Raw genomic sequence first — 15235 nt, forward strand, 5'->3', positions numbered from 1 at the left:
GCGCGCTGAATGTGCAATGTGCAGCAATGAATTGAAAGTTCGACTCGAACCTGACTTGATCAATTGCAGACTCTGAACGGTGACGACCCCGACCACGTTGAGGGTGATTTTTTTTTTATTGAAGAAAGAAATGCACTGGGAATCCGGCTCGCAATCAAAGAATGAATAGAGCGCAAACGGAAGTCTAATGGGACCGGTCCGGAATGGATAGAGCGATAGAGGAAATAGTGGATTAATTGATCGGAGCCCACAAAGTAAAATTAATCGACGACGAATAGAATACAGCAGCAAGGGGAAAAAAGCATAATCCGCGATGGTTTTTATTGGGTGAATTGAAGTAAAAAATCTTGCTTTCGGATCTGTCGATGAGCGAGAATACATAACGTGTGCATTTCTTATCCGGTTGAAGGCAATTGGTGCATGAAGAATGTTTTGTGGCTATCATGCTTTGGGGTTCATTCGTATCGAATGCACAGAGGAAATAAATTCTTTGCCGCAATATCTGGTCGGTGTATGAGAACTTATGATGCTGAGAAAACTTTCGTCCCTACTTCGCTATTTAGTTATTCAATTCCTATTGTTGAGTTTAATTGGTTTTGAATAAACAATGAGGTAATATGAGATATCTAATCGATAATTGGGGAGTGTCGTGATGATTGTTGTCATCCAGAAAAAAATTGAGACATAAAAATGTTTCAGACTTTCTGGTACAATAAGTGTACCCGGTTACACATAGTGTTGTATATCAACAGGCGATGATGTCTGTGTGTTCGTGTGTGTGTGCAGTGAAAAGAGAGACACACTTTTTGCTGCATTCGCCGGATTTCTGGCACTTGTTCGATATTGCAATCCAAAGATATTGCGGGCCATTTTTTCGCTTTTGGAAATTGGTTCAATCGTGTATCACGGGTAAAAATCCGCAACCGAATTCATGAATAAAAAGTCATGATTTCATAAAACCGGTTGGGTCATGATATCATGACCCAAACGACGTAAAGTATGATAAATAATTGCATTTTTTCTTGAATTTAGTTCATACTCGCCAGAAGCGTTATCAAAATGCAAGCCGCATTTTCAAAAATGAAAAAATATGACATTGAGTCATGTTTTTATGACTCTGGGTCATGAAATCATGAAGCTGAGTCATGAAAAATGACACTGAGTCGTGGAAACATAATTCAGAGTCATGGAATCATGACCAAGAGTCATGAAAACATGACTTAGGGTCATGAAAATATGTCAAAAATATCAGCGTTACGCAACGTTTTATTTATTTTTTTTCATTTGATTTCTGTCAAGGCGTCCCTTGCAGATGTTTTCGGGCCGTGTTTTTTTTAAATAAATAAATAGTTCAATAGTTATAAGAAAACATAAATAATTTTGGATTCGCGGTTTTTATCGGTTTATATGTGTACGCAGATAGCAATGGAAAAGTGCCCCGGGCTATACTATGGTCGGACTCTTCTGGGAAACTCATCCTATGGCGAATGCGATGCTTGTATGCGAGGCTTCCGAGTGGACAAGCAGTACATATGCTCGCTCTGACCTGACTCAGACCTACGCCAGTACGATTGGTTATACCTGGACTTCACGGTCATTCTCCCGTTGTTCATCCATTGGTTCTGTATCGAACTAAACCGCCAGATTCAGAGAATGTTTACATTATGTCGAATTCGTTTTTAAGGTCACTCCTGACGGAATCCAAGTTCCAAAATGCTCGCGTTTTCGGGGACACACCATTCGATTCAGAGGCGGCGCACAACTGTCATTTTTGTTGATTTAGCTTTGCTGCGTCGCAGCATGCGTGAAATAATAAAAATGACAGTTTTGCATTGCTTCCGTATCGAGTTATGTGCCCCCGAAAACGCGAGCACTTTCAAACTTGGATTTCGTCAGGAGTGACCTTAAAAGTTTCAACCAAGGTTGGAACCAGTTCCAACCTAAGTGCTGTAAAAGTGTTTTTTTATTCGCTCAGGTTGGAACTAGGTTCGCACTAGTTCCAACCCCAAAGCTGTCGGGTTCGCACCGTGTTGTTTCACGGTTTCGCACCGGGTTCACCAATACAACTGTACTACAACTGTCAAAACCACGTGGGTGGGTGGGACTGGGCGGAATAAACAAGCAGAAGGGAGAAACGGAACTATCTGTTTAAATAAAATGCGCGTTGAATTTTTTCCGGGAATTTTGTGATATTTGTTTTTATGTTTAAAATGAAATTAATCCGCTACTGTTGTCTAGATTCAGTTTTAAAAATAATTGTTAGGGAAGTTATGTATTCATAAGCTCATTCAGGTTTTCCTCACAGATGGTGTCCTAAATTAGGTCGGTGGATGAAATTATGCAGTTTGGGAATTCCCCTTGAAACCCGTTCACAAAATCCGCTAAGAATTGTCAGGAAAATATATTTGAGGAATACCGAATAGAATTATTTCTTATTCAGAATTTCTTTTGAAATTCTTCCAAAAACTCTTTCGTGCATTTCAGAATTTTCTTCGGGAATTCTGCCAGAAATTACTTCAGAAATTCTTTCAGTAATTCTTTCTTGAATTTTTGGCGATATCTTTCAGGCATTCCTCCATATTTTTTTCCAAGGGATCCTTTCGAGATGCATTCCTTTGAAAATTCCAGGATTTTCTCTGGGAGTTGCTCCAGTAATTAATTTGGAAATTCCTACAATATAATTCCTTCAGGAAATCCTTCTAGAATACAGGAACTTACTCGAGGTATCCTTCAGGAATTGCTCCGGAAATTCCCCGGAAGTACCTTGTGCAATTCCTCCGGGAGATTATTGAAAATTGAAAATGCACGGGGCCCAAAATCCGGCGGAAAATTTTCCCGAGGTAGAGGTAGCGAGGAAAAAAAATTAACGAATCCTGGAGAATTTCTATAACATGCTTCTGAGTTTTCCCCGAAAAAAAAACTTGCAGAAATAGATGAATTTACGGAAATACGGAAAATACGGAATTCTTGATATAAAAATGTGGACAGGATTATTGAAAATAATTATATATGGGAACTGTTCCGATCTCTATCTCATTGAACATATATTCATCTCAACGGGAAACAAAAAATGCAGCACCAATTTCGTCGCCTCTTTTTGTCAACATGCGTGCTTACTGCTGATAAAAATCACAAAAATTATAAACAATCCAAATTCCTTTCCATTGCTTTGATGGGATGAATATCGGAGCCATGAGATGAATTCCAGGAGCAGTTTCCCTGTTTATATCCACCCAAAAGTAAATTCCACTATCCGCAAAAATCACGCATATATTTATTTATCATGATCTGATTAGTCAACGCCAAAGCACTGCCAGTGCACTGGATGATCTGGATCATATGTTTGGAATCAAAACAAACACGATGCTACGCACACCAACATATACAATGACAGATGGAACTGAAAATGTTTTTTTATTCAGGGTTCGGGTTGGCACTGGGTCAGGTTTAAAAACGAATTCGACATAAGCCAGAATTGATCCTGCTCGTGCTTGCATCGAGGTGCTGCTCAGCATATCTGACTATTCGATTCACGGATCCAATCTGGTAGCTGCGGACCAATTCTAGCGGTGTGCGCCGCAAGAATTCCGATTGATTGCCATTCCGCAATCCAACGCCGAACTATGACACGACGCTGCGCTGTACTGTACCCAGGAAGCAGGATTTTCCCCTGTTACTCGTGCTCGTTCCTGCTTTATTTTAAATATTTACTGCTAAGTATACCGATCCAAATAAGTTTGAATGAATTTTAAGTTTTAATACATAATATTGAAAAAAAAAGAAGAAAATTTACAATCATGTGTTGAAGTCATGTTAATTTCTCGTGCTAAGTTTTCGTGATTCAGAGTGCCGTTTGTGTGCTGAAATTCACACTGTTTAGGAATTTCACCCATGCAGATCACCTCGATTCGGAGTGGAAATTGTTCCGTTGTTAGTACGATTAGGCCTGACGATTATCAAAACTTCTTGGTTTTATTTGTTTGCCTTCAGATGTGTAAATATAAGCTGATATCCTTAACCCCATACGATAAATCGCAAAAAGTCGCAGTGAGAAACCACCTAAGGTCCGATGTCCACGTAGCGGTTTTTCAACCTGCGTGCATGCCGCGTCCACGCAAGGTACCCAGTATCAAATGGAGCAATGCACACGTATACGTGTGCACGACTACTACTTCTGCGAAACAAATTGATGATTGACGATTGATTCTGTTGATGCCGATGTACATTCTATGGGTGTTATTCGGATCCATTACTGTTTTTAACAAACTGGCATCAATTATCTTAATTTAATCAATACAAGCCAAAAGTATAAAGTATCTGAAGCATGGAAATAAAACACAAAATCAATTTCACAGTAATTTTAAACTCATATTAAATATAATTTTCATGATTACGCATGCTCAAATAGATATATAGTTCGGATATTTGTTAATAATAAGGAAAATTTACAATCAGAAGCAGTGTTTGAAGGAATTTATTGAAATAGATTGAATGGTCAATGGATCATATTTGCTTGAAAATAATTTCCGTACTTCTCTGTTCCCTCTTAGCTGTTTTAGCTGACAGTTAGTCAGTTGTGCATGATTTCAACTCATGATTTATATTCTGAGATTTGAACTGACACCCTGGAATCATAAATGACGGATGCCAGAAGCATGAAATATGTATGTACGATCATGACCTTAGTTCATGGTTTCAGTGTGCATGCGTCATGATATCATGACCCAAATTTCCACTTTTCGTTAAAAACATCTGAACCATAAATGGTGGATTCCGGATTCATGAAGTATGATTCTGTTTTCATAACTTCAGTTCATGGTTCCGGAGTCCATACTTCATGATATCATGACTCATTTTGCCAAATTTCGTCATAAAATATCGAAAACGTAACGCCAAGGTTGCGTTACGGCAAAATGAGTCATGATTTCATGACCTTTTTTCATGGTGTATTTTCATAATATAAAGCACACATTTTCATGAAATCATGACTCATTTTGGCACTTTTTGGCTCTGGATTTTTTCCCGTGATAGTATTTCGGAGTTGTTGAGAAAACTATGTTTTTCTTCAAGGATTCCCATTTTCTTCTTCTTCTTATTGGCATTACATCCCCACACTGGGACAGAGCCGCTTCGCAGCTTACTGTTCCATTAAGCACTTCCACAGTAACAACTACGAGGTTTCTAAGCCAGGTTACCATTTTTATACGATGATACTTTTATGCCCAGGTAAGTCGATACAATTTCCAATCCGAAAATTGCCTAGACCGGCACCGGGAATAAGACCCAGCCACCCTCAGCATGGTCTTGCTTTGTAGTCGCGCATCTTACCGCACGGCTAAGGAGGGCCCGATTCATTCCCAGGATTCGCATAAAAAGATCAAAATAAAAGAACAGAATGAATGGTATGGTAGTGCATATGAATGAGTGCAAATAAATGAAAATAATGCGATTTTTCTAAAATTCCATTTCGACAATTGGGTCCTAAAGCCTGAGCTCGTTTATGGTTGCAAACAAATAGTGCATTGGTTAATAATACATAAACCGATATTATGTAAATACATAAGAGGTACAGAAAAAATACCCAGCTTAGGAAGTAGTGCGCTGGATTCACATAAAGATGCGCTGAACAAGGCATCATTTAGTTAGACAGATAAAACTTCGGAAGAAAGTTTGGTTCGGAAGTATCTACTTCCGAATTCTAATTTGGTGCTACGCCGACAATATTAACTGCCAAAGGTTGAGTCAAGTACCCTTCGGTGTTTTTTTAGTTCTTTTGAAGCTATATTATGCCACTTTATTCTATACGTCAAACAAGACCCAAAATGTCGTGGTAGCATTTTCTATCTATTTTCAAATTCCAAATTAAACTATGTTCCTTTCGACGTTTAAGTCGAAAAAAAATCTGACACGTTAAAGATGATAAGCTTCATCGTTTTCTGAAAGAAAATTGAGTATCGATTCTCCATTTTAGGGCCCAATTATAATGTACTTTTCTCATTTTACCGAGTAAAGCCCTTTTGATAGGTTCAACTCCGGAGTTAGTATTCGGTCATTTATTCCTAAATTGATTTGACTCATATTCCAGCAGTCCTAAAAATAAGACTCCAGATAGGCTCCAGTTAGCTTTGCGAGCGAAGGCATAGGATTGCCAATCCGGAGATGGTGAGTTCGATTCTCGGCCAGGTCCAGGATGTTTTCAAACATTCTCGACTTCTTGGGCATAGTGTATCTATTGTACTTGCCATACAAGATACATACTCATGTAATGGTGGGCATAGAAAAGCTTTCAACTAATAACTGAGCAAATGCTAATAGAATTGTTGAAAAGCAGGCCAAGTTCCAGTTGAAATGTAAATCCTAAGAAGAAGAAGATCCTTTCATGATGGTTGGCTCATATATGCCAACTATTTTGTTTGGCTATATAAAAAAAGGATTAGATCCGTACTTTCTTCAGCAAAATTGTTCAACAGGAATAGCATCGATGGATAAGTTTAACTATTAACCTCGATAATGCGCTTCAAATTTGCCGGTGACCGTTCGGGGGCTGCTAGCCCTTCTATAGTGTTCGCCACACCTATCTTGTAGGCATAGCTCTAGGGATTAGTATTGGCATGCTGACAAAGGTTATCAAACCTTTCCCTTTTACTGCTACTAATGTCCTTGTTAAGGGCCAGTTTCGCAGCTTGAACGATCCTCTAGCAAAGCCTGACCTATCTGATTGAAACAACGGCTACCCCACTACCACTACACTGCCCAGGCGTTGAGGTCACCCGCGATGACAACCGGTTTCTGACTCACAAGGGCGGACTGGTAACCTGTTGATCATTTGTGTGAATTGAGAAAGGTCGTTTGGCCGAAACCCACTTGGTCTCATGCCATTGGCCAAAACCCATCTGCCCGAAAGTCATTTGGCCGAACGGGTCATACGGTCGAATAGGTCATTTGGCCGAAAAGGTCATTTGGCTGAATAGGTCATTTGGTCGAATAAGTCATTTGGCCGAATACACAAAAAAAAATCCCTTATGTATTTGGCAAAAGTATGCGGCACTGCATAAGATAATCATAACACAAAACTTATGTACATTTCATGTCAAATGCTCATATGCATGAAGACATTTTTGAAAAAAACAGGAAGACCGCCTTCGACCAGAGATCATAAAGACTGAACACTGAACACCTAGCATGCGACAATGGACAGGATACTTAACACCCAGTGGAACAGTGGAGAATTTTTCGATAATGAAAAAGTTCCCTCCTTACCGGGACGGGAATCAAACCCACACTCCATGTCACATGCGTCTAGACGATTGACGTCGCTAACCGCACGGCCACGAAGCCCACATTTTTTTAATAATGGATATAAGATTAATGAATAATTGTCATTAGATATTTAACAATAAAATTATTAGGTCCTTTAATATATTAAATTCATGATGTGAATCTTTTTTTTTCAAATAAGAAATCTGAAAAATCAAAACAAGTATATATTTTTGTGTCTCTTATTGTTTGACATAATTAAAAAAAATCACATGCCATTCCGCTTGAAGCTTGATCTTATTATCTTCGCATGTGCTGTTGCACATGGTGGGCCTTCTAGAGACAAGAATGATCTTCCGTTTGGTGTCCCGATAGTAATTCTCAGGTGGCGGTATCGATCACACAGATTGCGTTCTCCATGCAATAATAGTGAACTGCGTTCTCCATGCAGTTTGAATCACATATCCGATAGGAACTTTACCCGGGTTAATTGTTCTCTTCCTGGCTTTGAGGTTATTCTACGGGATTGGGTCCAGCTAAACAGCTACCACTTTATGCTCCGTCAGTTGTTTCCGGGTCTAGTTTAGGTACATGTCCCGGCATGACAACGCTTGGCCGTGTTGCTGGTGACCCGGCGACATCTCCACCGACGAGTCTTAATTGCAATCGCAATCGGCGATTGAACAAATATGAGCAGATTGATTCTGGATTACAGAAAAAACACAATTGATTTGAATAAATATAATATTGCGTCTCAATAGGATATTACCTGTTTTCCTTGATGTTTAATGCTTGTTTTAATGAGAAGCCGTATCAGAACAACTAAAAATGAATAATTTTCCCACAACAGTTTGGCTGCGAGATGAATATATCCGACGGCTTTCTAATGTGATATGCAAATCAGAAGTCAAGATAAAATTTTCAAAACGACTTATCTGCTTTCGTAAACAAAGATTCAAACGACGATTTGACAAATCTGATAGCTCTCCCACGCAAACCAACACCACCAATAGGTAGGTAAAGGTTTCCGCTACCTGTTGATGGTGTTGGTTTGCATGGGAGAGCTATCAGATTCGTCAAATCGTCGTTTGAATCTTTGTTTACAAAAGCAGATAAGTCGTTTTGAAAATTTTGTCTTGAAGTATAATTTTCGCTTAATACATTTTTGCCATTAAGCGAAACTTATACTTTTCATTCAATACGATAATAATCGATATGCACACTTTAGACGAAATCGATTCAGCTTTATTATGAGTCAGGGTTCGGATTTCTCACTCACTCACGCGACAACTGATCACTCCACCATGCATTTTATCCGGATAAATTACAGTGCGATAAACCCCGGCACAAGCGATGGTGCGAAAAATTGTTATCCTTCTTCCCATGTTTCGTGAAAATCAAATGCTGCTTACTTTTCCTCTCCAAACTGATTGAATCTGACGATACGCCACGATAAGCAAAAGGTTAAATACAGCAGTTTTTCATTTCGCTTTCAATCAATTCATGTGGTGGAGTGATTATAGTGGGCGCTCTGAATATTTTGAAATTGTTTTGGGTTCGAATCCCGTTGCGGTTCTAAATTTTTGTAAATATGCTTGTAAAATTTATCTGGTGAGGCGACGAGAAGGAAAATTTGTGGATTAAAATTAAATTATCCGGCGAGCCGGCGCTCACGAATTTATCACCCGCCATTCTATCCGGATAAAAATGTTGTGTGAGAATACTTCCTCACAGGGCAACATGAAAAATCACACTCCGCTTAATGGATAATCGCAGATTTTTATTCATACTCACTTTTCACAGTGGGAATGACTTGTTCGGCTAAATGATCTATTCGGCCAAAAGACCTATTCGGCCAAATGACCTATTCGGGCAAATGGCCTATTCGGCCGTATGACCCGTTCGGCCAAATGACTTTCGGTCAGATGGGTTTCGACCTAACGGTTTGTTCGGCCAAATGGGTTTCGGCCAAACGACCCTTCCATAGTGCTTAGTGTCCGCAATGTACACATAAGAAAGTATGATGCATGCTTGTGTTTGGCATTTTTCAGAGATAGTTAGGGGAAGGTGGTCGGTTGCCAGCACTAGTCGGTTGTCGGCACCCCGTCGTAACTTTTGACAGAAAACAGATGTGGTCATTTTGAAATTTGCCACACGTGTGTTATGTTAGCACGATCTTGTTATGCCCATTTCCGAAGCATAAGAAGCTTTTGTTGCGTTTTACAGAGAAAACATTTTTTTGACAAGTGAAAACCCACAGTGAGCGCATTACGTATTTACAAAGCAAATTTACTCTATTTTGTGATTCAATATTGAATGCCACCGTAGCGGTCACAATTTAACTATTATTTTCATTTTTCAAAAGGGTTACTTATTTCGGTTGTCGGCACCCAGGTGATTATCAAGGGAAATCATCAGTTTATTGCCTAATTTCAGGCTATAAGCCAAGTTGTTAGCAAAACTAACAATTTTTGAAATCTTTATAAAATGTGTATAATGTACTTAAATGTAATAAATTTCATTGCTATTGACACAATAAATCTTGATCTTTCCAGCCATAACGCCCCCACTTCATAGTTTTTCATTTTGAGTGGGTTTTTTAGGGTGCCGACAACCGACCACCTTTTTCGAAACGGCATAAAATCAACGCTTAACAAAATTGGTAATAAATTTTTTCCAATAGATGAAATAAAACAAATCTCTCCACTAGTTATTAGCTTATGCCTATATGCTTCCATTGGTATGCAAATATCACCACATTGTGCAATTGTACGAAAGTTATGGACCAAAAACAAAAGGGTGCCGACAACCGACCACCTTCCCCTACTATTTATCCAGTATGGAGTGTGGAGTGCATGCTCGATAGGTGTCAAATGCAAAGGGGTGTATGTAAAAAAATTATTTTGAGAGAAATAAGCGCAATATTTTTCAACACTTGGGCCTATGGACCCGATTCCCGGCTCACTGCACAGAAAACTAAGGATTTATACTGTTTGGAAGCCGTAGGCTTATGATTGATAATTTTAAAGAAGTCTTCCATTTATTTCGCACAATACTCAATATTTTCCAACCATTTATTTCACTAATTGATACAATTATATGAAATAAAAATGTAGATTTCGAATATTCGCTCTTCGTTGCAACACCACTGAGCCGGAGTGAGTCTTTCCACTTTTACAAAAAATTTGGATGAGTGAATGAATCTTTTCAACCAAACAAACATTATTATAAATAATACCATCTCGTAGAACGTGCATATTTCTGTTTACGTCGCATTGTCTACCGTTTCGAGAGAGAATGAGAGTAAAATATTGAGAGATTGAGTGAAATTTTACTTAGGCCGGGAACTGGTTTTAAGTGAGCCGGAAATGCAATCGCTATGATTGAAATGAGTGCTGCACCTCGTTAATTAAAATCAAATAAAAAGTTTTTTTTTCAAATGATGTTTAGCAAGAATAGCTATTTTTTAAGCAGAAGTGAACCCCATTGCAGTATTGTACGGCCCACAAAACTCAGGAAAAGTTGTTTCCTTTCATAAATATCAATTAAATAATGCAGTCGTATGTATGTTAGGCCGGGAATGGGGTAAGAAACCCTATTTAATCATAGACAGACAGACATAACACATGAAACATTAACTAATTTTTTACATCAAATTCGTAGTCACACAAACGCTACATCTGTTTTCATCAACTTAGGCAATTCACGAGCCATATGGCGGTAGTGAGCAAACGTTAAACTCAGGGATTGAATCCTAAAGAGAAACAGCAAGTCTCTCACTTATAATCTCTGTATACATATGTAGCATACCGCGAGAAACTTTTTTCGCGAGCTGTCATGATGGAGAACTGATTCGGGATGCTATACCCCATGATAAATTTCTTTTAGAAAGCTCCAAATGCGCGGTGCACTGGCTCTGATGATGCATTTCAACTTGTTCTATACATCTGTGCAGTAACCAACACAAAAGGAGCGAAAACAAAGCGAGAATCACAATTTTTCTGTGGGGGATGCCGATTCTGTTTTTTCGCACTTGTATACAAGTTTGATAAATATGTTATCATGGCTTGTTATGATTCGGAACAGTTTTTGCCTCTCTTTTATCTTTGTTCGTTACCTATTGAGAGCGATTTCTGCAAACCCTGGTTAAACTAGACCAAATCCGATTAGCGCACCTCCAGTGGGTGATTGGTTAGCTAATGATTATTCAAATTACCCAGTAAATCAGTGAACGATTGAATTTTCTCAGTTTAATGTCTGTTTGTCTGTGATTTTATCGTTTCATGGTTACATTTCGCCTTTCTCGTACCGAAAGGCTATCATTTCACTCCGAAAGCGAACTTTTCATAGAAGGCTCGCAGAGTCATAGTGTTATATACCAATCGACTCAGCTCGACGCCAATCGACTCAGCTGAGCAAATGTCTGTCCGTCCGTGCGTGTGGCCATTGTGTTTAAAAGTAAAAGCATTAGCAATGAGCAATTCACACAAATTCGTAGGTGGTACAAGCCTGGATTATTGTATGAAAGTACCATCACTTCATCCGTTACCACAGATATTGATTTGGCACTAATCCAATAGTTGAGATCTGTCCTGGTCAGGGATGGAAAAAATCAAATTTTCAAATAATCGAGGATGAACAACACTCTCACGCGATAACATATCCAAATTATCAATTGACAATAACTCGCTAGGGAGTAAGAATCGTTCGATAATTGTATCATTTTTGGAATTAAATTGGTATTGGTATGGTTTAAATTCAAATGATAATTTTGTGCTTTATCAATTGATTCCGAAATTTGAAAAGTTATTGCTTATGACAACTCGCCTGCTTTTCGCACCTGAGAAGTTATCAAATGATAATTCCAATAATAATCGTATGATAATGATGCAGCACAACCCTGCTCCTGGATGAGGAAGGGGAAGGATGGTTAGCTGGACATGAAGTTAAGGACAAGCCTCCCGGAATTCAAATCGAGATGCACTCGTGTTTTCAAGGACACTCCATTCAAAATGGAAGCCACACACAACTGTAATTTCTATTATTACACGCATACTGCGGCGTAGCAAAGCTGGAATAATAAAAATGACTGTTGTGCTGGGCTTTCGTTTTGATTGGGGTACCTTTGAAAATACGAGTGCATTCAGTTTTGGATGCAGAGAGCTCTAAGACCTCTCATTGGTGCCACGGTAATTTTTAGTAAAAAGGTTATAACAGTAGAAATCCTTTTGGTAGAACGTGAAACACAGAAGGAACTAAGATAGAAATACAAAGTAGGAAAGGGATGAGCCTGGAATTGAACCCACGACCTCCTGATTATGAGGCAGAAGCGGTAGCCACTAGATCACCGAGCTCATGTGATCGGCCATTGCGTTTAAAAATTATGAAGAAAATGTTGTACCGAAACAAAAAGGTTGGTATCTTGGCTAAATGCGAGAAAGGCATTACCACTACTAGTTGAATCATTTTGGGTTTCTATAAATAATATAGAAACAATATCAACATATTAGCGTAGAGCTCTTGAACAATATTATTGTAGATCCAGTTGAAAAGCCGTGCGCCATCATGCGCATCACTCGCGATGCAGTTGCGACATTCGGAAATGGGAGAAAATGCGATTGTCGCGAGAGCTCAGTTCGGTTTTCAACTGGATTTACAATATTTTTTTGTGATTATCAATTCATAATTGATAAAAAAAAGTTTCTTACATCGCTCTGATTTAAACCCTCTAAATAGAAGACGTGCCTATTAGGGTAACTTGCAATCATGGAGTTGGGCTAAAAAAGATAAAACTATTTCAATGTTCAGGACCCGGATCAAGCCATTCCACATCGTAAGCAAGACTGTAATTAATACTCAATTTGAAGAAAAACAGAAGCATGGAGACCAACTTGTGAAAAGTATCCTATATCATTTATTTTCGTTCACATACTTGTATATGGATTTAATCCTACATTTAAACTTTGAAAGTTATCGTCACGTACAACCATCATTGGCAACACATTACAGGATATATAATACACACATCCATGAACCATGTAACCCTATAACCCACTTGTCAGCTCCTGAAACAGCATCCGTATCGACTTACGATTTGTTCTCAACTTGTTCCACACTTTACTTGCCCCACATGTACGATAAATTTAATCCCATAAATCAGTGGCACACTGCTTCCAGCTCCAACAAGCTGGTAGAATAGCATTGACTGGGCCACCCGAGCGAGCACAATCGAAAGTCGAGAAACCATTACTTCAATTCAAGTAGCTTCTTCAATAATTTGCCAAAGCTGCTGGTTTTCAACATAATACTGGCATATACTTACAGAGCAGTATACACAAACAGAAATAAAAAGTTTATCTTTCTGAGCTGGAGAATGCCAAAAAAGCTTCCGAAAAAACTCGAAGAAAAGACCAGCTTCCATTATCGATCGTTTGCTACTTTCTGACTACCGCACGGTTGCAGCTGACTTTCTATGTGCTTTACCAACTTAATTCTTTTAACCTATTTTTTATCATTCTTACCAAGAGGACTTTATCATGCAAGGGTCCCCAGTTTGGCTTAGTGAATAAAGTTTAAGACTATCAATCTATAGATAGGAAGTGTGATATATTTTCATTTTTTTTTAATTTTTAGTTTACAAATTGTGATTATAAAAATCTACGATTTAATCCAGTTTAACATTAGGCCGTACATGGTGGCAAAATATCTTGTCAAATGTCTTTCTCGCTCAACAAAGTTTTTCCTTTTTTGGTGGATGAATATGGAAGCTATGAGATGAAGCAAGAATCTTATATATATAGTCTAAAGAAGATTTCCGTTCAGTGATCATAGAACTAGATGAGCAAAGAAAATATTATGTATAATGTTAAGCATGAGGATGAGTCTGGTTCCATTGGGAACGTAGTGCCACTTGGCAAGAAAATGATCTCCCAACACGTTTGTTCGCACTTCGGTTCGGTAGCGTCTTTGACTAAATTCGATTCTCTCCTTCTTTTCTCATTCTTTTCCATGTCCCATTTGCACATCCTGGAAAATTTTGCAACTGATACTACCCTTCCGGATCGGGCCGTCGACGTCGTCGTCGTCGTCGAAAACTTCATCGACATTCGTTCCCCTACCGGTCGAGCAGAGGTGATCGAGGAGTGGGGCTGCTATGATACCGAAATCCGGCTCACGTGTGGCAACATCGAGTCCCGGGTGGCGATACTGGAAGCCAAATTCACACCGCACTGCGCCGAGGACCGACCGGAGGAATGTGTGCACCTTGACGAGAATAGGTAAGTGTTCTTTTTTCGCTTTCTTTTCTTTTTGTCTCAACATTGAAGTTGGACGCTGGAAAATAGTATCTCACCTGGGTGAAATTAACAGTGCTAAAATTCACTTCGAGGAATACTTTGTGGGAAATCTGGTGAAGATAAAAGTTTCAAACTCTAATTACGTAACTTGAAAGATTTTTTCGATAGTTAGAAGTGAAGATTTCGAAACTGGTTGTAATGGGTAAACGTTTGCGGAATTAATTACATCTACAATACAACCACCAGAAAAAGGTCTTTTGTATACTAAACTGAAGACAAATTGAATTGAAATCAATAAGAATGAAATGTATTTTCTAGGTTCTAGAGCTCTACGACATGTTGTTATAATTTCTACGTGGAACTTACAATTTGTGTCAAATTATAGAAGTTAGAAAATTGTTCGAACTCGCAAAAAAAAAAACTAGATACTAGAGCATCTTGTAAAATGTTTGAACCATTGAAATGAGAAGATACCGTAAATTAACTTTTATAATATTTTTTGTAATAGTTACATATAGATTATCCACTTTTACGGTGTTCTCAATTTTAATTTAAAGGTGAGAAAACAATCAACGATTAACGCTAATTAATGCTTGAAAAGCTTCTTGGCAAAATTATCATTTCATAACGTACGATAAAATGCTTTTGTTCCCAACAAATCGATTAAATCTCTAACCTATTTT

General features: G+C 38.5%; 1 protein-coding gene across 7 annotated transcripts in view; it reads left to right on the forward strand.

The window, feature by feature from the left end:
* The window catches only part of LOC134212753 (uncharacterized), a 394317-nt gene that overhangs the window by 18139 nt on the left and 360943 nt on the right, over positions 1–15235 (forward strand). For all 7 annotated transcript variants that reach the window (XM_062690878.1, XM_062690877.1, XM_062690883.1 and 4 more), the window contains exon 3: positions 14387–14534. In XM_062690878.1, coding sequence (XP_062546862.1) covers positions 14387–14534 — 148 coding nt within the window. The remainder of the gene's footprint in view (positions 1–14386; positions 14535–15235) is intronic.

This window comes from Armigeres subalbatus, chromosome 2 (assembly GCF_024139115.2).
Source record: "Armigeres subalbatus isolate Guangzhou_Male chromosome 2, GZ_Asu_2, whole genome shotgun sequence".
In the NCBI taxonomy this organism is placed as follows: domain Eukaryota; kingdom Metazoa; phylum Arthropoda; class Insecta; order Diptera; family Culicidae; genus Armigeres; species Armigeres subalbatus.